Source organism: Saccopteryx leptura, chromosome 2 (genome assembly GCF_036850995.1).
Source record: "Saccopteryx leptura isolate mSacLep1 chromosome 2, mSacLep1_pri_phased_curated, whole genome shotgun sequence".
NCBI classification, from domain to species: Eukaryota; Metazoa; Chordata; class Mammalia; order Chiroptera; family Emballonuridae; genus Saccopteryx; species Saccopteryx leptura.
In genome coordinates this window covers 140,233,555-140,258,757 of record NC_089504.1, presented here as the reverse complement: position 1 = coordinate 140,258,757, position 25,203 = coordinate 140,233,555, and the positions used below count along the sequence as shown (strand labels likewise).

The window sequence follows — 25,203 nt, the reverse complement described above, 5'->3', positions numbered from 1 at the left end:
AACTATAATTCCAAAATAGAAGTTTTATGAAGAAAAACAAAAACAGGCTGTGGAGGAGAGTCAGTTTAGAGGTAGGAACCCAGTTTAGAGTGGCTATTAGACAGAGCTGGAATGCTGACATGTCAGCCAAGGCTTAAAGGATGAGAAAAAGCCAGCCATGCAAGAGTGGGGTTCAGAGCATTCTAGGAAGAAGAAACAGCAGGTGCAAAGGACACGGGATGGGAAGGGCTTGGTGTGTAAAGGGATTTGAAAAGACCAGCAGGCCAGGGCAAAAAGAAAGAAGGAGTTCTGACCCACGATGAAGTTCAAGAGGTAAATGGGTACAGGTCCTGTAGACAAAAGAGAAGAGGGTTTATTCCAAGTCCTATGGGAAGCCGTTAAAGACTTTTAGAGTGCTGAAATTGTATGACTGCATTTACATTTTTAAAAAACATTACTCTGGATATTATATGGGAGATGAGTTTAAGATGGAACAAAAGTGGCCCTGGCCGGTTGGCTCAGTGGTGGAGCGTTGGCCTGGCGTGCAGAAGTCCCGGGTTCGATTCCCGGCCAGGGCACACAGGAGAAGCGCCCATTTGCTTCTCCACCCCTCCCCCTCTCCTTCCTCTCTGTCTCTCTCTTCCCCTCCTGCAGCTGGGCTCCAATGGAGCAAAGATGGCCCGGGCGCTGGGGATGGCTCCTTGGCCTCTGCCTCAGGCGCTAGAGTGGCTCTGGTCGCAAAAGAGCGATGTCCCGGATGGGCAGAGCATCGCCCCCTGGTGGGCAGAGTGTCCCCCCTGGTGGGTGTGCTGGGTGGATCCCGGTCAGGCACATGCGGGAGTCTGTCTGACTGTCTCTCCCCGTTTCCAGCTTCAGAAAAATACCAAAAAAAAAAAAAAAAAAAGATGGAACAAAAGTAGAGTGAGAGATGAGTTAGGAGGCCCTTGAAGTGATTGTGAGTAAGATGAAAGCTTGAATTAAGCCAGGGGTCTCAAACTCGCGGCCCGCCCACCAATTTTGTACGGCCCGCAGACTGGCCCCCAGACTAATCCACGAAGTTTGATTAGTCTGCGGGCCGCACAAAATTGGTGGGCGGGCCGCGAGTTTGAGACCCCTGAATTAAGCTAACGACAGACACTATGAAGAGATGTAAAGAGCGGTAAGATGTATTTTAAAATTGGAATTGACAACTTCTGAGTTTGTGGTAAACAGGTGTTGAGGATGAGTCCAATTCAAGGCCTAGAAATCAAGTAGACAGTTGGTGTCATTTATTGGCAAGAGGAATGCTTGGTGAGGACCAGGATTAGGGTGGTGGTTCTGGTATAAAATAAATATAAATATTTAAGTATAGATAATTCTGAGGGGCCTGTACGACAAGTGAATCTTTAAGTTAAGAAGACAGTTGTATTGTACATTGAATGTTTATTCAGGTGGGTCTGGGCTCATGATACACATTTGAAAGTTGTCATCCTGTGGATGGCATTTAAAGCCAAAGGAGCAGATAAAACTACCTAATACAGGAGTGAAGATAGAGGGAGAGGGTCTCAAACTGTGCTCTGACAACGGAGACTGCATGGCTGAGAAATTAAGAAGAGGGAAACGGGGAAGGTGGGCTGTCAGAAAGCCAGAAAAGGAGGCTTCAGAGAGGAAGACATGGCCAGCTGTGTCAGTGCTGCTGAGAAGCCTCGTGCAGGAGGCCCATAAGTGACCGCAGAGTAGAGTAATAGGAAGGTTATTGGTGATATCTTCTAAAGCCATTTCAGAGCGATGTGTCTGAAAGTATATTGTAATAGAAGTTCATTATTCATAGAAGATTTGCTAAAATTTTAATGGCTACATATGATATGAATCTTCACTTGAGATAACAGACTATACTCAGCCAACCATATTGCTGACAAGCCAGTGGTCCCTGAGAAACAAGCTTGTGGGTGTTTTAGGTGTTCAGTGGCCCTTGGAATGGCTGGTTTGCAATTCAGTGGGGTGCACCCCGGGGAACTGCTCCTCATCTTATTACCACTGCCAGTGAGTTGGGGTTAAAATTCGCAATAAGGATTTGGGTGCTGGAGAATATGGATACCGGCTGAGCCTGTGTTTGAGAGTGTTCTGCATTTGCCTGTTTGATGCTCTCTGGAGGCATCAAACTGTTTGATTGGCCTGGAAACCACTTTACCCTCAGGAAGTAGAAAGGCTGGGAGGCCTCAGGCTCTCTCTCATTGGGATTTGTACTCCTTGACCTCTGCTCTGCTCTTTTGAGGTCCATGGGCACTGCCGGCCTGTGGCTATTAGGTGCATATTATATACATGCTCTTGCTCCTATTCCGTTAAAATTGGAAACCATGGATGAACTCATCATGGAACCTTTCCAGGCCCTAATGTGCTCTTTGCTGAGATAAATGAGGGTCCTAGAAAGAATGTAGGTTTGGTCTGACCTGTGGTGGCGCAGTGGATAAATCATCAGCCTGGAATGCTGAGGTCTCTGGTCCGAAACCTCGGGCTTGCCCTGTCAAGGCACATATTACCAGCAATCACTGAAGAACTAAAGTAAAGCAACTATGAGTTGATACTTCCTGTTCTACCTTCATTGCTCTCTGTCCTCACTCTGTAAAATCAGTAAGTAAAATCTTTTCCAAAAAGAAGGTAGATTTTGTAGCCACAGTGATTTAAGTTGGGACCCTTCATTTAAATTCTTTTATCTGTTCAGTGGGCAAATAATACCTACCATTCAAGGTTATTATAAAGATTTAAAATAATGTGGGAAAAGTGCTTAGAACCAAGTAAGTACTTAACAAATAGTGTCTGTAATCATTATTATGAAAGTGAATGCTCAGTATTTTGGAAATATTGAGTTTTTACCTTGTTTATAGTTTTTCTGTGAATTTGTCCGGGATGTAAAACACTGTCCAGTGCATAAGCTTGTGCAAACCAGTTGTTTTTTTTCTGAATAATTAGCCATAATGCACCCTTTGTCATCAGCATTTTGTACCATAGTTTTATTATCAAAATTTATGTAAGCCCATGACCTTCATGTTTCAGCGGATTAGCACAGTTCTGTTTTACTCCTATTAAAAAGATAGTTTTTCCTTGAACTTTAATAAAAGTTGGTTCTCTGATAAGACAGCACGCATAATGCCATACAGGACCAAAGATTAAAATTCCCTCATTAGAATTCCGTGGCTGTAGGAGGGGAAGAATGCAAGCCTAATACCAAAAAGATGTAAAGTGTATATTTCTGCTCCGTCTGGGCCGGTGGTGCTAATGTCCGACCCTCACATGGAGAGGAAGGGCAGACGCGGGATTTTGTTTGTTGCATTCTACTTTTCTTAAGATGGAGACACCTTTTTTCTAAACAAAAGTGCAATGCACTTGCTTAAAACCATGTAAGAATCATACATAGATCCCATGTTTTCTGTCTTGATACCATAAGGATTTAAACAAAACATAAACCAAATGATTGAAGTGTAATAGCTTATAAGAAAGTTCTGCCTAAAACACGGCTAATAACTGTTGTGTAGAGGACTATTTGATTATGAATAGCTTGATCCCTCTAGTTGTAAGACTAGGTATTGCTTAGCCTTGTACACCTTAGGCTAGGAAAAATATATATGATAAATTTAATTTAAAGCTAGAAATATGTTCTTTTGATTAGAAAGGAATTTGGTGTTTAACTGTGGAGGAGAGGGGGAAAGGTATTACAGCTTGATATATGAATTTTCAGAAACGGCTTTTCTAGTCATTTGAATGAATTCAGGGCTTGTTTTCTGATTGCCCTAGGTCAGTGGTCGGCAAACTCATTAGTCAACAAAGCCAACAGTACAACAATTGAAATTTCTTTTGAGAGCCAAATTTTTTAAACTTAAACTATATAGGTAGGTACATTCCTTATTGAGGTAGTGCCCACAGGTGGTATTTTGTGGAAGAGCCACACTCAAGGGGCCAAAGAGCTGCATGTGGTTCGTGATCCGCAGTTTGCTGACCAGGGCCCTAGGTAAATAAGCGAGAGTGATATGATCTCTAAATACTTTTCTGAAGGGCTTTATTTGATCAAATCTCTTGGAATTTTATTACTGATGTTTTCAAGGAACTACACTGTGACTATGTGCTATACGGTAATAAGTAACCATGCAAGGGCTGATTTTATCCTCTGTTTCTCAACAGTTTGGAAGAACAGAAGTAATTGATAACACATTAAATCCGGATTTTGTAAGAAAATTTATTCTCGACTATTTTTTCGAAGAAAGAGAGAATCTTCGTTTTGACTTGTAAGTTCTACTAAAACTTGCATTAAAAATTATTAATTAAAGGCAATTTTAATAACATAAGGCTGGGTTCTATGTTTCTACTGAATAATAGATCATATTGGAAGTGAACCAGGATAATTTTCTTTAGAGTATGTCCTGAGCATTGTCCATAGTATTGCTTTGCATTTGCTAGGTTTTTGGCTATATGTTTATAGAAATAGTAAGTGAACTACATATTTAACCCGGTAGAATGTATTATGATTATATGAGTGTATGAGCTGTATATATGGACATTCTTTCAAACTGTCCTCTGCCTTAGTAGGTTTCTTACACTCCTACTTCTAATCCACGGCAACCTCATTTACCCCACGGTGGACGTCTCTCAGATCTTTGAGTTCCCTCAGCTGCTTTGTACAGGGCACAGATGTCTGCCCAACTCTGGTTTCTTTTTATCATTTCATGTCCTCATGTTTCTAAAACCCAAGATGCTTGATATTTTTAATATTCTTGTGATTTTGACACTGAATGTGGTATATTAAGATATTTTTGTTAAAATCAACTCCCTATCCACAGAGAATCTGGAGTCAGTTTGTTTATATTATTAAATATTGAGTCTTTGTTCCACAGAAGTAAACTCTAGTGATTGTTGAATCAGATATTGTTAAAACGAAATCTCATTAAAAAGGGAAAGGTATAACATATAGTGTGTGCTTAATATGTTGAAATAATTAAAGAGAATTTATGAACATCACAGTTATATTTTAACTAGCTGAAAACAATCAAGTAAACCATGCTGTCATGATTTATGAAGACATTTAAAATCTTTTTTGAAAAAAGTCATAATTTGCCTATTTATGTAAAAAAAAGCAATCTACTCCCGGTAGTCTTTCTCATTTTCCTCTAAAAGTGTCCAGGAAAATAACCTCCAATGCCTGGTTAAAAAGGAGAATCTTATATACCAGCCCCGTTCTTTCAAGACTTGTGGGAGGTATAAGTAGTTTTTGTGTTCATCAAGTAAAAATTTTATGCTCTCTTTGGTTTTTATTTTCCTGAAACCCCTTTAGAAGTCATTAAAATGAGGCTCATGAGAAAAAACATAGAGGAATGTAATGATTTCCTGACCAGGTTTATCATGGAGATTGCATACAGTGTTGTTATTTAAAAGCAGACATAAAAATCAGGTAGAATGTGGTTTGATTCTCATATTGTTAGGGACTTCATAGTAATTTTTAAAATCAAGTTTTTATTTTCTTACACCAGCATGGAACCCCTTTAATTTTTTTCTTTACTTTTAACTTGTCTTTGTCCTAAACCAGCCACTTATTTCATGATTCTTTGTTCTCTCTCTTTATTTCCCTTTCTCTCTTCTCATTCATCTTTATTGTTTTCTCTCACTTAAAGTTAATAAATATTTATTATAAACCTGAGATAATACCAGCATTGAAAAATGGAAAGTACCTTGTGATCCCTGTGCCAAAACATTGTTTTATTTCTTCCAGTGATTGTCCCAACACAGTCAGTTCTAGCTTTCCCTATTGGTTAAGGGCTCCCTTATTCAATGGTCTAATGTCATGACTTTTCAGTCACTTTTATTTTATTAGAATCACCTTACTTTGATAATTGTTATTCACTCTTCAGTTTCAAACTTTAATTTCAAACTTAATTCACTTTCTTCCCCCTCAGTTGGAGCTGTTATCTCAACTACTGCAGGAGAGAAAGGAGGTGGTAGAGAGAAAGGCTGGGGGATAGGGAGGCAGAGATGTGGATCTCCTACCACCTGAAAAATCAGGACTTTAGAGGGCACCAGCTTTAAGGGGCCAGTACTAAGCAAGCTGCTTAGCGTCCTCATTGGTTGGAGAGAGTGCAAAGGGCCATTGTTCCTTGTTCCTCTACTCTCAGAAGGCATTTCCTAGGATGGTGACCTTATCTTCTCTTCATTAGCTGCAGAAGAGGGACTTGCAGGCGGGTTCTATAACTGACTAGGGACCCAGATCCTCTCCTTCCCTTCCCTTCTCATGAACACACCAGATTTCTCGTCTCCCCTCTACTTGGCTTTGGGGAGTAGAAAGAACTTAGTACTTCCCTCCCAAGAGGTAGGGAATAGGCTGTCACTTTTTGAGGAAGCTTTGTGGAGAAGGGTGGGACCCTAATGCTAGAACTCATTGACTCATCCATCTGCAGCTCTGAACTCAGCATGGGGATCCTTAGCCTCTTTTGTTTTCGGCTTGGACCTGAGTTGGGTTTTTAGAATATAAGAGTAGTTGCAGTTGACATCTGTTACTGTGTCATAGAAAACATAACCTTTATGATCCATCCAAATCAGCAACTGCCAATCAGATGCTCTAATACTAAGATTCAGTGGTGAGAATAAGTTCTTTATAAAATTCTCTTTAGTAAATTTAGGAAAAATGTGGTGTACCTTTCTCAGGGTCAACTACTGAGTTTCTGCTTTATCATCCATTCTGTCTTTTTAAAGGAGAGTATGACACTCGTAAACCGAGACAAGCACAAACATACCTGTGCACACACAAATGCTCACATTCACACACAGACATTGTAACAATTAGACTGTAGTGTTTATCTTCTGACCTATGAGGGTGATGACCAGAATTAGTCTCGATACTTTTGGAAATGTTTGAAAGAAAATTCCATTACTAGAAAAATCATGGTCATTTCGAATGCATTGTAATTCAAAATGTTATCAGTCCAAAACCTTCAGAGGTATGCTGCAGATTACCTATCTTGGGGATAATAACATTTATAAGGCTTTGTTAAAGATAATGAAAAAAGGTGTACCTGGAGATAAACCTTTGTGATGAAAACATATCTTTTGTTTTTGCTTCTTTTAACTGAACATGGCATGTAATTTCTCCCCAGTCCACACTAAAGCATTTATAGAAAGCAGTTTCCAGGACAGGTTCTTTGGAAGGAGCCAGTGCAGTTGTTGCATCTTTGACAGTACTTCAATTGCTATTTTAAATCTTATCCTTAAAAAAAATTTTGAATAAGAAAAATTTTTTGTGTTAATGCATATAGGTCTTCAGTAGATGTTGGCATTTGCTGATTTAAAATTCTAGTTTACAGTTGTTGAGAGTGCTCAGCACACCCTGATGCAGAGGAGAGTAATTTGTTATTCTTCTGAGGCAGGCATTTGCATCCCATAATTTTAAAGCCAATCTGTGGTAAAGGTTCCTTGCTAGGGAATAAGTGCACCTCTGCTCAACATCAGTACACTCAGTGAACTCAGTCCTGTTTTTGACTGAGATGCCTTTGTTTCTTTGGGAAAGCATTCTTGCTATTGTGAGAGGGATACTGTAAATAATTAACCTTAAAAAAAGGAAGTTAGGTTTTAGTAGGAAGCTACACACAGGAATGTGCAAGGATTGCGATTTGGGAGAGAGACTGGCGCCAGTGCAAATATGTTCCTGATATTCAAGAGTCTGGCAAATTCTGATTGATTTAACTGTTTGTGCTTTTACAATTTCTACAAATTCTTTTAAAGGGGGAGCTAAAGTGGTAGTGAGGGATGTTTTCCCAGGGCCTCTTCAGGAAATCATTTCTTCCCAGGACCAACTAGTCTAACACAGGACATATAGTAGTCTTATATAAAACCATTTTTCTTGCTGTAAAGTATTCATTTTCCCCAAGTTCTGTGATCGGGGGAAAAATAATGTCTGATTACTATAACCAAATCTGCAAGTTAACAGCAGTATTTGAGATATTGAATAAGAATTAATATGTATACACATAATATAGCCTGTTGCCAGTTACCAACCTTTCTGTTTTTCTTTTAATGGGATCCAGAGAAGAAGAATTGCAGTTTTTAAGGAACTTTGGTTAGTAAATTGTATTAGAATACTAATGGCTTCACAGAAGAGAGAAATTCTAAACTTGTTTTATCATGTGGCAGAATGGATGACTGAAAATAATAGGACTTAGAAATACAAGTTTTTTTCCCCCCAGTGGTATAATTCTGATTCATTTTTATATTATTTATGTTTTTTGGAAAGTACTGATATTTTTCTCTAGCTGAATGTTGTAGAAATAATTTGAGTTTATATTTTAATCTTTTAGGTATGATGTTGACTCAAAGAGCCCCAACTTGTCCAAACATGTAAGTTTGTATTTTATATTTTTATGATGGTTGTATAATATAAATTATAATGTCATGATATTTGATTAATATTTATGTTGATTTATTAATATTAAACTTACATATCTATAACTTTCATGTAGTAGTTCCCACAGAAAATCAATAACAGTGTAAAGGACCTTAGAATAACATTTGGAAGAGCTTTCTAAAGAAAGATACCTTCTGTATGTGAAATGGACATCATATTTATTTTTTATTAAAAAGAAATGATGTCAGTTCCCTGTAATGTTTGAAGTTGGATCAAGTTAAGAACATTGAAATAGTGAGCCTGTGTCTTTTGGTGAAAGCTTCACTTCTGAGTGAACGGGAAGTTCTTAGTTGGGTGCAGCAGATGATTAGCTATGCCGCTGTCCTGGTAGTTCACTTGTTCAGCAATGTTTTCTAAATACCTCCTCATGCAGAATCCCGTGCCGGTTTCGAAGGGCACAATATGAAGAAGAGAGACATAGAGTCTGTCTTTGAGTTACGCATAGTCTCAGTTGTTCTAACTGGGTTCTGTTCTTCCCATTCTTCTGTTGTGAAGAGCTCTACTCACAAGGCAATCAACCCTGACCTGGGGAATGTACAGGTTCAGGAGCAGCGGGCTGTCAGAGGGAGGCAGATAAGGGGGCAGAGGTAGGAAGTGATGGATGAGGGTGGGGTTCTCAGGCTAGGCAGTGGTGGCTCTGATCAGCCTGCTTATTGTCCTGTAGCACTGGAATGAAAGCAGACCTAGTAGGAAGGGCTGAATGGAGGTGAGAAAAGCATTCTGAAAGGGGTTTAGCTGGTGGCATGGGAAATCTGAGTACAGAGATGAGAGAATTGGCAGCTCCCCCAGGATTGAGAAGCTAGCTGGACTAATGTCCATGTTCAGAGGGTCAGGTGGGTGAGACTTTCCACTGTTCTGTTGTAGGTTATTAACTAAGATAGGCTGTATGTGGTATATGATGATATATGATATATATAATTTCCAATGCAGTTTGTTGAGGGGGAATGTCTCAATACAGAGAAGGGAGGGGACATAAGGGGTGATCCCAAGCTCAGAGACTAACTTAGGGAAATGGGAAGCTTAGGTATGGTGATAAAAATCATAATTTACTCTTTTTTCTTTTATTAAAGAAGTATTTATATTATTTATTTTTGTTATGAAGTCTAGAGCAGAAGCATTTGACAAATGATCAAAAACAGTCTGATTGACTTTTTCATGAATTGGCAAAAATGCTATAATAAACTCATTTCTTCCCATAAGTGAAGCTCGGTGCAGTTGCCATGTCACCTTCCTCCTACTCATGATTAGATTTGAAGCATTGTGACTGGACTTTAAAATTTCTATTGCTTTGTGTTGGAATTTTATTGGAACGATCAGAAAAGCAACCACATATTTTAGTCAAAATTACTTAGTTGCTGGAAAGAAAAAGCATTCACTTATCTCACACATAGGTCTTTTATTGAAGATTTAGGAGCATTTCATGTGATGTGTACTTGCTCTTATGAGAACTGCACTAGAAACGGGCACAGGGACTCCTCCCCTCCTCTCCGGTCCCATATTATTTGTACTATGACTTTTCTCTGAGTTCCTATTTCCCTTTGAAGATCACATTTCTTGGTTTGTCATTGTACATATAGGGAAAATAATGTCCTTAATGATGACTGGACATAGATTTTCAAGGGCCCACTCTCCCTGATGTAATTTCTGCATCTCTTATTCAAACTAGTCTTCAGAGGGCATGATAACTGGGCAGTTATGGACATTCCCACAGGGTTGGATATTTTGAAGGTGAGTGTGAAGGTGGTAACATGTGGTCCTTACCAATTAGTTGCCCTGAGTTCAGAGCAGAGAGTAATAATAGTGGAATAAGAAGGTGCCTCAAACCTACTTAATTCTATCTTTCAATAATAAGTAATGACTAATATTATTATGCAAGTATGTATTTTTTAAGAGTTGACTCATTCTTTAATTATTTTTATTTACTTTTAAATTACAGTTGACATACAATATTATATTAGTTTCAGGTTTTAATATAGTGATTAGACATTTATATCCCTTTTGAATTGATCATCTTACTAAGTCTAGTACCCATCTGACACCATATGTAATTATGACAGTATTATTGACTCTATTCTCTGCTATACTTTACATCCCTTTGACTATTTTTATAACTGATGATTTGTTCTTCTTAATCCCTTTCACATTTTTGACCCATCGGCTCACCTTCTACCCCCCATCTGGTTACCATCAATCTGTTCTCTGTATTTGGGAGTTTGTTTCTGTTTTGTTCATTTAAGTTGTGGTTTAGATTCCACATATAAATGACATCATAGGATAATTATCTTTTTCTGTCTGACTTATTTCACTTAGTATAATACCTTCTAGGTCCATCATGTTGTTGCAAATGGCAAGATTTCATTCTTTTTTAAAACTGAATAGCATTCTACTGCACATAAGTAGCACAAGTTCTTTATCCTCTTATTTATCAGTGGGCATTTACGTTGCTTCCATATCTTGGCTATTTTAAGTAATGCTGCAGAACATAAGGGTACATATATCTTTTTAACGAAGTGTTTTAGATTACTTTGGATAAATATCCAGTAGGAGAATTGTAATTCTGTTTTTAATTTTTTGTGGAGCTTCCATGCTGTTTTCTATAGTGGCTGCACCATGTTACAACCCACCAGCACTGCACAGGGCCTCTTTTTTCTTCACTTCCTAATTTGTACGTTTTTTTTTTTTTTTTAATTTATTTTATTTTATTTTTCTGAAGCTGGAAACAGGGAGAGACAGTCAGACAGACTCCCGCATGAGCCCGACTGGGATCCACCTGGCACGCCCACCAGGGGCGACGCTCTGCCCATCCTGGGCATCGCTATGTCGCTACCAGAGCCACTCTAGCGCCTGGGGCAGAGGCCAAGGAGCCATCCCCAGCGCTGGGGCCATCTTTGCTCCAATGGAGCCTTGGCTGCGGGAGGGGAAGAGAGAGACAGAGAGGAAGGGGGGGGTGGAGAAGCAAATGGGCACTTCTCCTATGTGCCCTGGCCGGGAATCGAACCCGGGTCCCCCGCACGCCAGGCCGACGCTCTATCGCTGAGCCAACCGGCCAGGGCCCACTTATACGTTTTTGTCAATTAATTGATGATAGCCATTCTTATAACCGTGAAGTGATATCTCATTGTGGATTTGATTTGCATTTCTCTAATGATTAATTGTCGTGAGTATATTTTTATATGTCTTTTGGCCATCTTTATGTTCTCTTGGGAGAAATGGCTATTCATGTTCTAGTTCCTATATTTAATTGCATTATTTTTTTTTGGTGTTTAAGTGGTATGAGTTTTTTTTTATATATTTTGGATATTAACTCCTTATCAGACATGTCATTGTGAAATACCTCCTCCCATTCACTAGGTTGTCTTTCTTTTGTTGATGGTGAGATATGTCTTGTAGAAGTCATGAATGCACATACCTTTCTTTTTTGTGTGTGTGTGTGTGTATTTTTCCGAAGTTGGAAATGGGGAGGCAGTCAGACAGACTCCTGCATGCGCCTGACCTGGATCCACCCGGCATGCCCACCAAGGGGCGATGCTCTGCCCATCTGGGGCGTTGCTCTATTGCAACCAGAGCCATTCTAGCACCTGAGGCAGAGGCCATAGAGCCATCCTCAGCGCTCGGGCCAACTTTGCTCCAATGGAGCCTTGGCTGCGGGAGGGGAAGAGAGAGACAGAGAGGAAGGAGAGGGGGAGGGGTGGAGAAGCAGATGGGTGCTTCTCCATGTGCCCTGGCTGGGAATCAAACCTGGGACTCCTGCACGCCAGGCCGACACTCTACCACTGAGTCAACTGGCCAGGGCCATACCTTTCAACCTTTAGGTTTTTTGTGGGGTTTTTTGGAAAATAGCTTTTTTCCACATAAGAAAAGTTTTATGTCTCCCTTATAGTAAAAATTTTTATCTTGGCCCCAGATGGTTAGCTCAGTATGTAAGAGTATCATCCTAAAATGCCAAGGTTGCAGGTGTGATCTTTGGTTGGGGTACATATGGGAAGCAACCAACAAATGCACAATTAAGTGGAATAACAAATGAATGCCTCTCTCTCTCTCTCCCTCGCTTCCTCCCTTCTCATGCCTCTTTCCCCTTACTTGTCTTTCTAAAATCAATCAATAAAATTTTTTATCTTGACTCTGCTTTATCCTCATGATATCTGCTTTACTATCTTCTCATCAGCATTCTTCTTCACAGAACAGCCTGGGTTTCTATCATAACTTCCTTTCCATTCTCTCTTCAACTCACTTTACTGTATTCTGGTTTTCTTTTCTGTTTATGCTATTCTGATGTGGATTAAATCAAAATCCAGTGGCCTGTATTTGTCCTTGACTGTACTTGACCTCTCTATTTTTTGAAATACCCCTTTGACTTCTAAGGAAGATTTTCCCTTGCTCCTTTCCTTAGCTCTCTGTGTACTCATTATCTATCATGTTTTAGTTTCTCTGCATTCTCCTATGTTTTACTATTAGTTTCTCATGACTTTATTTTCAATTTTCATCTTCTCTTAACTGCATAAGCTCTTCTTGGGAGGTTGAAACCATTTCCATGCCTTACCCTAATGACTCCCAGGTGTCTATTCCTCTGTATCCTCTAAGCCAAGTCCCAACTACCTGTTAGATATATATTATATATACACACACACTGTATTCTGCAGAAGACTAAACATCACATATAAATATAAAATGTATAACCCTTTCCATTCCAATTTTGCTCCTTGTCTATATTACCGATCTTGAGAATTATCTTCAACACAGTATAATCTTCTTGTGAAATTGTTTAGTGGAATTCCCAGGTGAAGTTGGTTAACATCGCCCTTCCCTTGTGTTTCAGGGTCAGTCTTCTATAACCTTTTTCTGTTGGAAAAGAAAGCTGTTAGGTTGAAACTTGGATGTATCATCAACTTCTTATTTATTTATTTGTTTGTTTAATTTTTTGTTCACAATAGTGAGGATGAACTTTATTGAAACTTCTATACAGTTTCCTTGGTCCTTGTTATCACAAAAAATTTTCAAATTTTTGTAAAGAATTCCTTAAAAAATATATATCTATTTCTTGAACAACTAAGAATAAAAATAAATAATCAACAACACACAATACTGGCTCATTTAACACAGTAACACAGTGTTTCAAGGATCTTTCAAAAGGTACTGAGACTTAAAATATTTGAATCTACCTCTATAAAGGCAGGGTCTCAGAGATCTGGGCCATTCCACGTAAGGTTGGAGTGTTGCCTTTAGAGACCAGTGACAGTCCTGCCCTAGGGGAGGTCCTGGGAAGCTCTGACAACCCGGAGTCAATTACAGAAAGTCATCCCTTTGGAAACTCATATTTCTTAAGCCATCATTTCTTTATGAATCTTACCCTATTTCCTTGTCTGAATGGAAGTCTAGCATTAACTCTCAGTGCAATTGCTTACGATTTCCCGCCCCTTGTAGTTCAGGATCAGTCTTCCTTAACCACTTTCTGTCTCACACACAGAGTCTAGTTGAGTCAACCAATTCTGTGCTTTCTAACAAAGACTTGTTTCTCTTTTGTCTTTACTTTCTTGCCATTGCAGCCATAGTTCAGAATCTCATCACCTTTTTCCTGAAATGTTACATAGCCTCCTATAGTTCCTGTAGTTTATATTGTATTTTAGTGTATTCTGTACATTATTTTTTGTCATTTTTCTTTAAAAAGTTATAAGCAGTACAAATTAGTTGATAAGAGACTGAGTGGATGAAGCATGTTGAAAGAGAAATGTAGTTTTGAGTGTCTATAAGAATTTCTGCTAGAAATGAGCAACAAAAGCCCTTCCTTATATGAATGCATCTAAATACAGATTTTAGGTAAAAAATCATATAACTCATTCAACGCAAATGAATTCAGGAGGCTTTTAGAAGATCAGAGGAACCAATAAACAAGCTAAGTCTGTATTCCCTGAAGATAGAAGCCTTTAAAAGTGTGGTTGTCTACCTGCCAATTTTGCAAAGTGAAATAAAAGCTGGAACCTTTTAAGAAAGACTGCTAAGTGCCTGGGCTTTCATGGGGAGTGAAGGCACTTATCTTTTACAAAAGGAATTTGGTAGCAAGAGAGCCTCCTTAACAATAATGAGATGTTTTTATTTTTCATTCTCATTTCTGATCATTTTGAAAGAAACTCCTTTTAATGACTCTACTTGGTTTCCAATACTTAATGATCTTGGGTCAAATTCTCAAATTCAGGGTACTATAGGGAAAGTGGAAATATAGAGTTGTCCCTTAGATTTTTGACATTGTAAATGAATGTGTGGTAAGTTGATAAAGATTAGTATAACTTTAACTGATACTGTTGATGCTGGACAAGTTTTTAGTGGAGAACATTATGATCCAGGCTTATGAAATCCAGAGACACGTTCTTTAGGTTTACCTGTTGTATAATTCTCTAAGGAAATTATTTTACCAAAATATCTCCTAAAAGTTTTAAATATTGTGAACAAAAACTGACATTTTGAATTCCAGTTTTTTTTTCTAAGTTTCTGTTGAAACTTCTTACCTTAATGCCATTAGCAGTACTACATGACATACTTCATTTGCATTATTAGCCAAGTTATTAATGAAAAGATTAATAATAGACCCATAATTGCTATATGTTAGTTTCTGCTTGGGTTTTGGAACAGATGACATCCAAAGCATACTTGATATACTAAATTTTGTTACCCACGAGGCAATTCAAAATGCATTTATCCATTTGGTTGATCATGAGGGTACCCACTAATATTTTTGTTTTAGACATGTTAATGGCTTGCTGAATTATTTTGGCCACAAAACACTGCTTTGTATGAAGGTGGGTATGTTCTTTAAAATATTTTCTATATATTGTATAAACTTCCACACATAGATCAGTTACATTTGATAATTTTATTTGAAAGTGAATTGTTTGGGCCATGAAATACGTTTTTCTCATAGGAATAGGTTTATAATTGGAGCAAGATCCTTTCATTAGAATAAAAGACAAGTTAACACATATATAGCTGAATTGATGTAAGGTATATTCATACAATCAGGCAAGCAATACATATAGTCTAGGCAGCGTTCTAGTGCCAAATGATATAGCAATCAATAAGGTGACCATGTTGTAAAACAGCTTACATTTTTGGAGCTGAGTAGGTTGAGTGGGTCTATTTATTGAATAGCAATAGCTGGAATACTACTGGGCCATGAAAGAGAAAGATATCTTACCTTTCACAATAGCACAGATGAACCTGGAGAGTATTATACTAAGTAAAATAAGCCAGTTAGACCAAGATAAGTACCATAAGATTTCACTCATGTGTGGAATCTAATGAACAAAAAGAAATAAACTCATAGCTACAGAGGACAGACTGACAGCTCTCAGAAGGAAAGGGTGTTGGAGGGTTGGGTCAAAGAGGTGAAAGGATTAAGCAAAAAACAGGAAAAAACACCTCATAGACCCAGATAACAGTATGGCGATTGCCAGAGGGAAATGGATGGTGGAGAGAGGTAGAAGGAGGTAAAGGGGAGAATCAGTGTTGACAGAAGGAGACTTGACTTGGTGTGGTAAATATAACACAATATACGTAGGATGTATTTTAGAATTGTACACCTGAAACCTATATAATTTTTAAAAAGAAATGTGAATTAATGGTTAAGATAACTTTTTAAATAATATATTAATAAGATAGTGATACTGAGAGAAAGTTACTGATAAAGGGAAACTTAAGTTTGTCTCAAGCAGGCAGTGTGATTTTGCACCAGTTCTCACCAGTTCAGAGTACTTACTAAAGAAAAGAAGGGAGCTATTGAAAATCTAAGGGAAAAGCATTCAAGGAAAGGAACAGCAAAGATGTTGACTCAGGCAAAAATTTGTAATATTGTTGTGACTAAAAGGTAGCTACTGTGTATAGAATATTGTCAATGATGAGGCATAGAATAAAATAGTTGAGAAAGGTACACAGGATTCAGGTGATGTGGAGATTTATAGGCCATGGTTAAAATAAAGTTTAGCTTTTTATTTTTCATGGATTTCACTGGAGGATGATATGACTTTATTTGTACATTTAAATAATGACTGGCACCTGAAGTGGAGAATAGGGTAAGGAAGCAAGACTGGAGTTAAGAAGACTGTTGGGGGAGGTCACTGAGAGGATGGGATTGCTGGTTGACCTGTGAACTGGTCCCAGGCAATCAGAGGCTCCTCCCTCCCTCCCCTGTCTTTAAAACATACATTGTGCCCAGAGTCAGAGATATTTCAAGAATACAGCCTTGACAGAGTCATGTGTTGTTAGACGATCTGGACTGAATACGTGACTAAACCTCATTAAGGCCTCCTCAGAAACTTAAGACTGGTGGGTGGAGGTAGCAATCTCTTTTTTTTCAGGCTGTCCCACACTAGCCCAGGGTATAAGTTGCCTTGCTTATTAACTAACACTGTCACCTACCAATCTGGAGTGGTCTGACTTTTCTTTGGTCTCTGCTTGCCTTCCATGTGAAGGGGGGCAGTTTCAGTTTTCAGCCAGGGAACTCCCACAGCTGAAAACCAGTGGAATCCAGGTACAAGGCTGCTGTAGTTTGGCTAGGTGGACATTTGGTGAGTATAGCTCTGGAAGTGGTAAGAAGTGATCAGACTTGGAATATATTTGGTGATATGTTTGCTGATGAATTAGATGGCAGGTGTGAAGAATGACTACTAGGTTAATGGTGGGAACAACTGGATAAATAATGATAGGTTTTTGTGCAGTTGGGTACATTGGGAAGGAGGAGACTGAGATGTTAGAAGAGAGGACAGTGAAATCAGTGGTCAGAGTAGATTTGTATTGTTGGAAACTCCAGGAGAATCCAACTGGAGACACTGATTAGGCCATGTCTGGAGATGAGAGTTGTAGCTCTGGGAACCATCAGCCTATAGAATTGGAACCCAATAAAGTCATCCAATAAAAGTATAAATGGAGAAGAGGAGAGAAAAAAAAAAAAGAAGAGGAGAGGAAAGAACCTTGGGGGAACTTTAGCACATAGAAATTTGGTGGAAGACTAGCCAGAATTATCACCTTAAAAGGCTGGTCAGGCCATGACACTTTCTGGTTCAAACTCCCCAGTGACTTTCCTCCACAATTTTGATAGAATTCACGGTTCTTCTGGGCCCTTAGTTTTTTTTCTCTCTTTCTCTTCCCTTTTTTGCTCATTCTCTGCTAGCCCTGCTGGCTTTCTGGCTTTTCCTTGAACATCTCAGGTGTATTCTTGTCTCAGGGCAGCTGTACTTGTTTTTTCTCCTGCCTGGAATGGTTTTATCCCAAATATTCCCATGGTTCTCTCCCTCACATTGTTTACATTTTTAAAATTTTAAAATTTTTTTTGTATTTTTCCGAAGCTGGAAACGGGGAGGCAGTCAGACAGATTCCTGCATGCGCCCAACTGGGATCCACCTGGCATGCCCACCAGGGGGCGATGCTCTGCCCATCTGGGGTGTCACTCTGTTGTGACCAGAGCCATTCTAGCACCTGAGGCGAGGCCATGGAGGCATCCTCAGTGCTCGGGCCAACTTTTTGCTCCAATAGGGCCTCGGCTGCAGGAGGGGAAGAGAAAGACAGAGAGGAAGGAGAGGGGGAGGGGTGGAGAAGCAGATGGGCGCTTCTGTGTGCCCTGGCAGGGAATCGAACCCAGGACTCCTGCACACCAGGCCGATGCTCTACCATGTTCACAATTTTAACATTGTCACTGAGAGGACTTTCCTGACTGCCTAGTATCCTCTGATGCTTTTTCAATAATAACTTTTTTTTCTGTGTAACGTGCTTTCTGATCTTTATTAGATGATGAGAGCTAGCCTTATAAGCATATTCAAGTTAAAGAATTTGTGACTGATGCTCTATAAGTGAATGATGTTTTCATTTGCATTTTTTTTTTTCCTTTTCATTTTTCTGAAGCTGGAAACAGGGAGAGACAGTCAGACAGACTCCCGCATGCGCCCGACCAGGATCCACCCGGCACGCCCACCAGGGGCGACGCTCTGCCCACCAGGGGGCGATGCTCTGCCCATCCTGGGGGTCGCCATGTTGCGACCAGAGCCACTCTAGCGCCTGAGGCAGAGGCCACAGAGCCATCCCCAGCGCCCGGGCCATCTTTGCTCCAATGGAGCCTTGGCTGCGGGAGGGGAAGAGAGAGACAGAGAGGAAAACGTGGTGGAGGGGTGGAGAAGCAAATGGGCACTTCTCCTGTGTGCCCTGGCCGGGAATCGAACCCAGGTCCTCCGCACGCTAGGCCGACGCTCTACCGCTGAGCCAACCGGCCAGGCCCTCATTTGCATTTTTAATAAGGCTTTGTAGATCTGTCTTAGAGTTTGAGATGGAGATAGGGACAATGCTGAGGTATGTTTAATAATATCTTCAGCACTTATTAGTTATATTAGTCAGTATTGTTTGTATGTAAAACTACTCCATATTTAAGACTTAGTTTTTAATAATGATTTTGTTTGATAATTGTTATATTTAATATTGTTTAATAATAGTATTTAATAAGTTTTCTAGTTTTCCGGCCTGTTGATTGTCTCACACCATATTTACTAGTATTGAAAGTATTATTTATTTTCTGTTACCATGTTACATTTCTCATTTCTTTACTGATGAGTACTAATATTCTATAAAATTGATGTGCCTCCATAGGTAAATATTTTCTATATGTTATATTTTTGAAATGTATAGCTTTAGTTTGAAATATATATATCTTGTGGTTTGCAAGTGTTAAATATATATGTTATGGATCTTTTTTTAGTTGGTTAATTTAGAGCAATGACTGAGTGTTCATTGTTGAAAGCTTAATTTCCATTTAACTGCCTTTATTAAGACTCTTAGCAAGCAAAATATATTTTGAAAGTTAGCAATTATGCTGGAAGAAAAAAAATAAATTTAGCTTTAGAAAATAATTTTGGTATTTTGTTTATAAATTAAGTGCTAATATCTCAGTTTAAAACTATATATAATTTCCTTGAGTAGAATTTGCATTTTTGGTTTATAGATCGTTCCATTATTAGAAAGACAAATTCTGCCTTTTAAAAAATGCTGTATTATAGTAATGTTAAAACATTACACATTGTTTCTACTAAAATATCAAATCCAAATATTTCATATTATGGTTGCATTATTTCCCAAACAGTATATAGATGTGCTAACAACTATTAGGGTAGTAGAAGTAATTACTGGAGCAAAGAAGCACTTTGTTTGATTATTAGAAATTATTGTCATATTAGTACATTGTGCATAATGTAACAAAGTCACATCTTGATCTTTACTGTTGATGTAATCAGTATGAATTAATTAAATACCAAGAGAGTCAGAAATATTAGCAGGGAGTTCCAACAATAAAATGGTAGTAGATAATGTCAACAATAAAATTTCACAGCTAATACAAACTTTCCTCACTTTTTTTTCATTTGGTTTAAATATTGTAAAAGCAATAAATTTTTTATCACTTATTTTTTTCTTGCTTTTACTGGTGTAGTAGGAATGTATTTAGAATCAGTATAATGAACATAAGGTAGAAGCAATTAATAGAGGCAAATCATGACTCTGTCTTATCAATAAATTGATTGATTTTGTGGACAGTTGACTGCATCCTATTACTATGCTTTATTAAAACTTTAGCTATCAATAACCTAGTTAATATTTTTTAATTTAAATTATTTATCAATTAGCTATATTATATTTTAAGTGCTCACTGACCACTTTATAAAACAAGAAAGTCATTTAAAGGTTATCTTCTAGACCTTTAAGGAAAAGATGCCAGGCTTGGAATACTTTTCAAACTGTTAGTGATGTTGCATGCGTGGGCAGTTTTACATGCAATGGTAAACTGCATGCGTGGATTAGCTTTGGAATAGTATAGAAATCATAAATTCACTTAACCATTAATCCCTCCTGGTTTATTATACCATGGTTTGTAAAAATATAATTCTTTTTGCATATATATGCTTATATGTATACTACTTATCATGTCAGATAAGTTGGTGTATAATAAACATTTTTATTTTATAATGACACTCAAAATGAGCATTTTTATTGACCATGAGTGTAAACTAGTCTTGGAAAAACATATACTGTTTTATTGAAATAAGTATAGTATCTCCAGTACTGGCATTTAGTGACAAATGATAAGTTTTGAGTATATAGTAATATTCTTTTAACCCCATGGAAGGAGGAGGAGAAGAAAGACATTATTTCTTAGACACCATGTTCCAAACATTTGTTTGAAGTACTTTGTATGTATTATCTCATATCTCCTTCCAAAAATTTAATATGGAGGTATTTTTATGTCTATTATATAACTAGGATACTGAGGCATAGAGACATTAGTAAGTGGTCAGCCAGAATATAAACAGATGTAGTACAGTATGGACCCTCATAATTCTCACTGTCAAGGTGCAAGTTACACTGCTTTACTATGCAAATAAATAAATATATGTACATATGTCAATGATCTTTTAAGAAGAATAAATAAGAATCATTAAAATTGTTAATTAGGAAATGAGCCAACAAACAAAACCAATTTATTTACTGCAAAGTATATTACCTTTTAATATGTGTGGAATTATTCAAGTGCACAGCCTTTATGTAACTTTGATGAACATAAAGAAATAGTTACAATGTTATATAAAATGTAGATGGATGGAATTGATCAGTAAAGATTGTACAGAGGAAATAATAAGGTAATAATTTTGAAGTAATGAAAATATGCTCACTTAATATAGTTCTGCAGTTAAAATAGATATTTCTTTGAATGTTAACAAGAAAGAGAAGAAAACATAAATGTGTTTTTGTAATTATCAGCTGGAATCTCATGGCATAGGAATGCTTCTTTGGATTTTGAGTTGTATAATGTTAGTAATAAAACTAAGATTATGTTATTATTGGAATCCAAACACTTCCTTTTTTTTAAACTACGTATGTAATGCAAAACATATTGTCATGATGCTTTGCATTATTTTGTTCTGTGTCTTTTTCTTGTCTTCTCCACCTCTTACTGCTAGGCTTTCCTTTTTAATACCAACATATTGGATTCAAGGTAATATGTGGATGCTTTTAAAGAATGCTAGAATTCATCTTATGTGTAATAATAATATGTTTTATGTACATTTAAACAAATTTCAAAACTAAGTTCTAGCTGAGTATTATTTAGATTATAAAGAAAAAATAAACTCAGTTAACAGATATGTATTGATCTCCCGGTCAGTTTGGGAAAGCCCAAGAGGTAATATGATTGAATACATTGAAACATTTCCCAACTGCCAGGCAGTCTAGACTAAGTTTGGTCTGTGTGAGTGTTTGAGCCGGGGAAAGGTACCTGGATTTTTTACTGCAAATCTTACTCTGACCTTAGTAAACTGGATTAAAAAAAACATCATAGTAAGAAACAATAAAACAGTTTATGTTTTATAGTTAGGTTTTATATCTACATTTATCTAACTAGAGACCAAATTATCTAAAAATATCCAATACAAGACACTAATTATATTACTAGTGTTGCGTAAAATGCATAGGAAACGTGAGCCATTGAGATGGCTGAAGGATGGATTCAGCAGAGCTCTCCAACACAAGGAGCAGTTGACACATTATATACTGATTTTTGCATTTTGAGTAGTAAATCTGTTGCTTGATAAGGAACATGCAAGTAGAGACAGGCATAAAGCAACGACATATATACCATAAATATTTAGGGCCACAGTGTGCAATAACTATGGATATAACGTGTGTAGGTGCACACCACATCTTTTTGCTGCACATTTTATTCATTGTATTATTTTAATTTCCTTTTTGTCCAGCAATGATGATATTTATCTGTTCACTGATTGCTAATAAGTGTCTAATATGGATATTATGCTTAAGACTTCCATTTGTCTCCTTGCATAATTACAGCACAAAATACCTTTTACTGCCATTCATTACTCCATTAGCCAAATCCATTTACTGTGTAGTTTGTGCAGCTGCCCATCAATATCAGTATCCCTGAAAAGAATTCTGGCACCCCCCATATGTGTTTTTGCAGCTCACTCAGAAGAGCAAGGATATAGCCAAATCTTTAGTATTCAGCCCTAAGTATATGCCATGAGACTTAAGGAAATTTAGGTTTGTTTAAAAACACTAGGAAATGTATTTGTAAAGTTTGTTTTCAAATTGGAAAGGGCATGTTTTTATAAAAATATTTCATTTAAATGCTGTATGTGAAAGAATACTTAAATCCTTTTTACTTGTGTGAAAGCAAAATTTTAGATGATTTGCAGCTTTAGGAAGCAATTGTCATTCTGTCAGCCATCAAATTCCAGACCCAGAGTTACTTCTGTCGCTCGCTCTCGCCACTGTACCCCCAACATGTGCAAGCACAGCTTACATCAAACCTGTCACGTCTCTGTACAGTTCCCTACTGTTTTCTGCTACTTTAGTTTGGACCTTAACACTCTGCTTATTAACTGAATGATCTGGCTTCCAGAGTTTTCCTCCTTCCTCAGTCCATTCTGCAAAGTGATACCTAAATAATCTCCAGAATGCTTCTGATTATCCTAAGGCAACCCATTTCTTTTTCCTCTCTGCAGTCTCGGCTCTTCATCTCCATTTCCGCCCTGCAATTTAGACCTGCTCTTTTCTCGTCATCTCTTTCCTGCCCATGACCCTGCCCTGTTCTCCAGGACTAGAACAGTGGCTTTCTTCTCTCTGTGCTCTCACTCCTCCTGGCTCTCAAGGCTTGCTTCCTTTGGGAGAACATCCCCCTGACTCTCATGGGCTTAGAGCACCTTCCTTTACCTCCGTACTTTTTTTCACTGAGTGACATATAGTTTTTACTTTTGTGTCTTGTTAAGCATTTTAAAACTTCATTTAATAAAACCTGAAACAACATTTTGTTTGCTGTCATTTCTCTACCTATCTTTTCTAGGGCTTCCCCTGGGCTAGTTGGCTGCACAAATTTAGGGAGGTCTCCCACCTTTTTCATTAGGACAAATTGGTATTATATTTTGGCTAAACTAGACAGTGTCTCTGCCTAGAACACCTCCGGATTTCCTGCCTCAGACAGCCAGATGATGGTGGAGCCTTATTTTATTGGCACATGAAGTCACATTGTATTCATGGTATTTAATTCTTAGGCAGCATACCAAAACGTCTGGGTTAGTCCTGACACTGCTATTTATTGACTGTTTAAAACATGGAGAAATTAACCTTCTAGATAATTAGTTTCTTTTTATGTGATGTGAAATGTTAATAACAGACTCGCATTTTGCAAGGCTCTTTTGAGTCTTGAAAGTAAAAATCATCTAGTTGTACATTAATGAACTTGACAATGTTTCCTACTTAACCCAATTTTATGCACTTAATATGTGCCAATATCAACTCATGTAAAAACTCATTGAACCTCCAAACAGCTCTGTGAGGGGCACTGACATGTTAGATATAAGGAAACTGGAAAGCAGTGAAGTCATGGTCACAGGTAGTAGTAGTGGTACTGGAATGGACACCTGGCCCTGTGGCTCTGGATCCCGCTTGCAGCCAGGACACCGCAGGCCGCTCTGCAAGGAGCACGCGTTGCTAGCAGCACTGCCCTGTGCTCTCCGGCTGCCTCCTCAGCCAGAAGCCTAGTGGTTTCAGACACATCCAAAGGCAAGCCAGTTGTTTATTCAAATCCTGGAACTTTTTCCATTTTCATTGTAATTATATAAAAAAAAATGCAATGTCTAAACACTCATAATAACAAACCTGGTTTATGATGAAAAGAAATAAATGTTGTGCAAATGTAGGGGAAAATTGCAATGCTAAAATGAATGCATATGAGTTAATTTTATTTATATTGGAAATTGAGAATTCAGTATTTCAGCAATAAAAACAATACAAATATGATGTACAAAATATATAGCGTAAAGACAGCCTGGGAACTTATCAGCTTTAATCCTTTTATCTATTTTAGGACTTTCTGGGACAAGTGTTTTGTACATTGGGGGAGATTGTTGGTTCACAGGGAAGTCGCCTGGAAAAGCCAATAGTGTAAGTATTTTATCATTCAGACAATAAAATATTAATTCTCATTTTTATTTTTTCATTTTGGAATTGATGAATACATGGTTGTCCATCAAAAGTGGGCTTTAAAATCTTATTGAGTTTTATGTCCAAAAAATAATTTGGATGTATTTGTTAAGGATAATTTATATTTCAGCTGTCATATTCCATGCTACAAAATATTCACAAAATGAAATGAGCACATTTAAAGAAGAAATTGTGTCGTTTTCTTTTTGGGTCTTAGATGTAGTCCTTTTTGAACACAATTTTATTCTTTTGGGCCAGGGACTATTATGTAGCACCACTTTTTATGCCATATATTTAATAAATGCATTTTTAGTGACTGGGGTTATAGTAATTTTTATTACAAAATTCACTTGTAAAGAAGGCTGTTAAGTGTATAAAATTTAAGAGTAGTTGATCACTATGGAGTATATCTTCCACATTTACCTTCAATTACTGGGATCATGATTCATTTTTTTATTAGTTGCATGGGATAATTCTGTTTTCTCTGGTTCCAAATAAAGCAGAAAACAAACTGTAGAAATTTTTCCTAATACTTTACTTTCCTCATCCATTTTCTTCTCCTCTTGTTGGTGACATATTTTGAATCTGATGTTCAATGATTTTTAATTTAATTTATTTTTTTAAATTTTATTTTAGTGAGAGGAGGGGAGGAAGAGAGACAGACTCCTGCATGCACTCTGACTGGGATCCACCCATCTAGCCCAACAGAGGATGATGCTCAGCCCATCTGGGGTCGCTGCTTTGTTGTAGCAGGAGCCGCTTTTCTTGGTACCTGAGGCAGAAGCCAT

The 25,203-nt window shown here is 37.8% G+C and overlaps 1 protein-coding gene across 1 annotated transcript in view; it reads left to right on the top strand.

Moving 5' to 3' along the window:
- The window catches only part of CPNE8 (copine 8), a 212,978-nt gene that overhangs the window by 54,345 nt on the left and 133,430 nt on the right, over positions 1-25,203 (top strand). Inside the window, exons 4-6 of the mRNA XM_066368944.1 lie at positions 4,135-4,238; positions 8,292-8,331; positions 24,300-24,376. Coding sequence (XP_066225041.1) covers positions 4,135-4,238; positions 8,292-8,331; positions 24,300-24,376 — 221 coding nt within the window. The remainder of the gene's footprint in view (positions 1-4,134; positions 4,239-8,291; positions 8,332-24,299; positions 24,377-25,203) is intronic.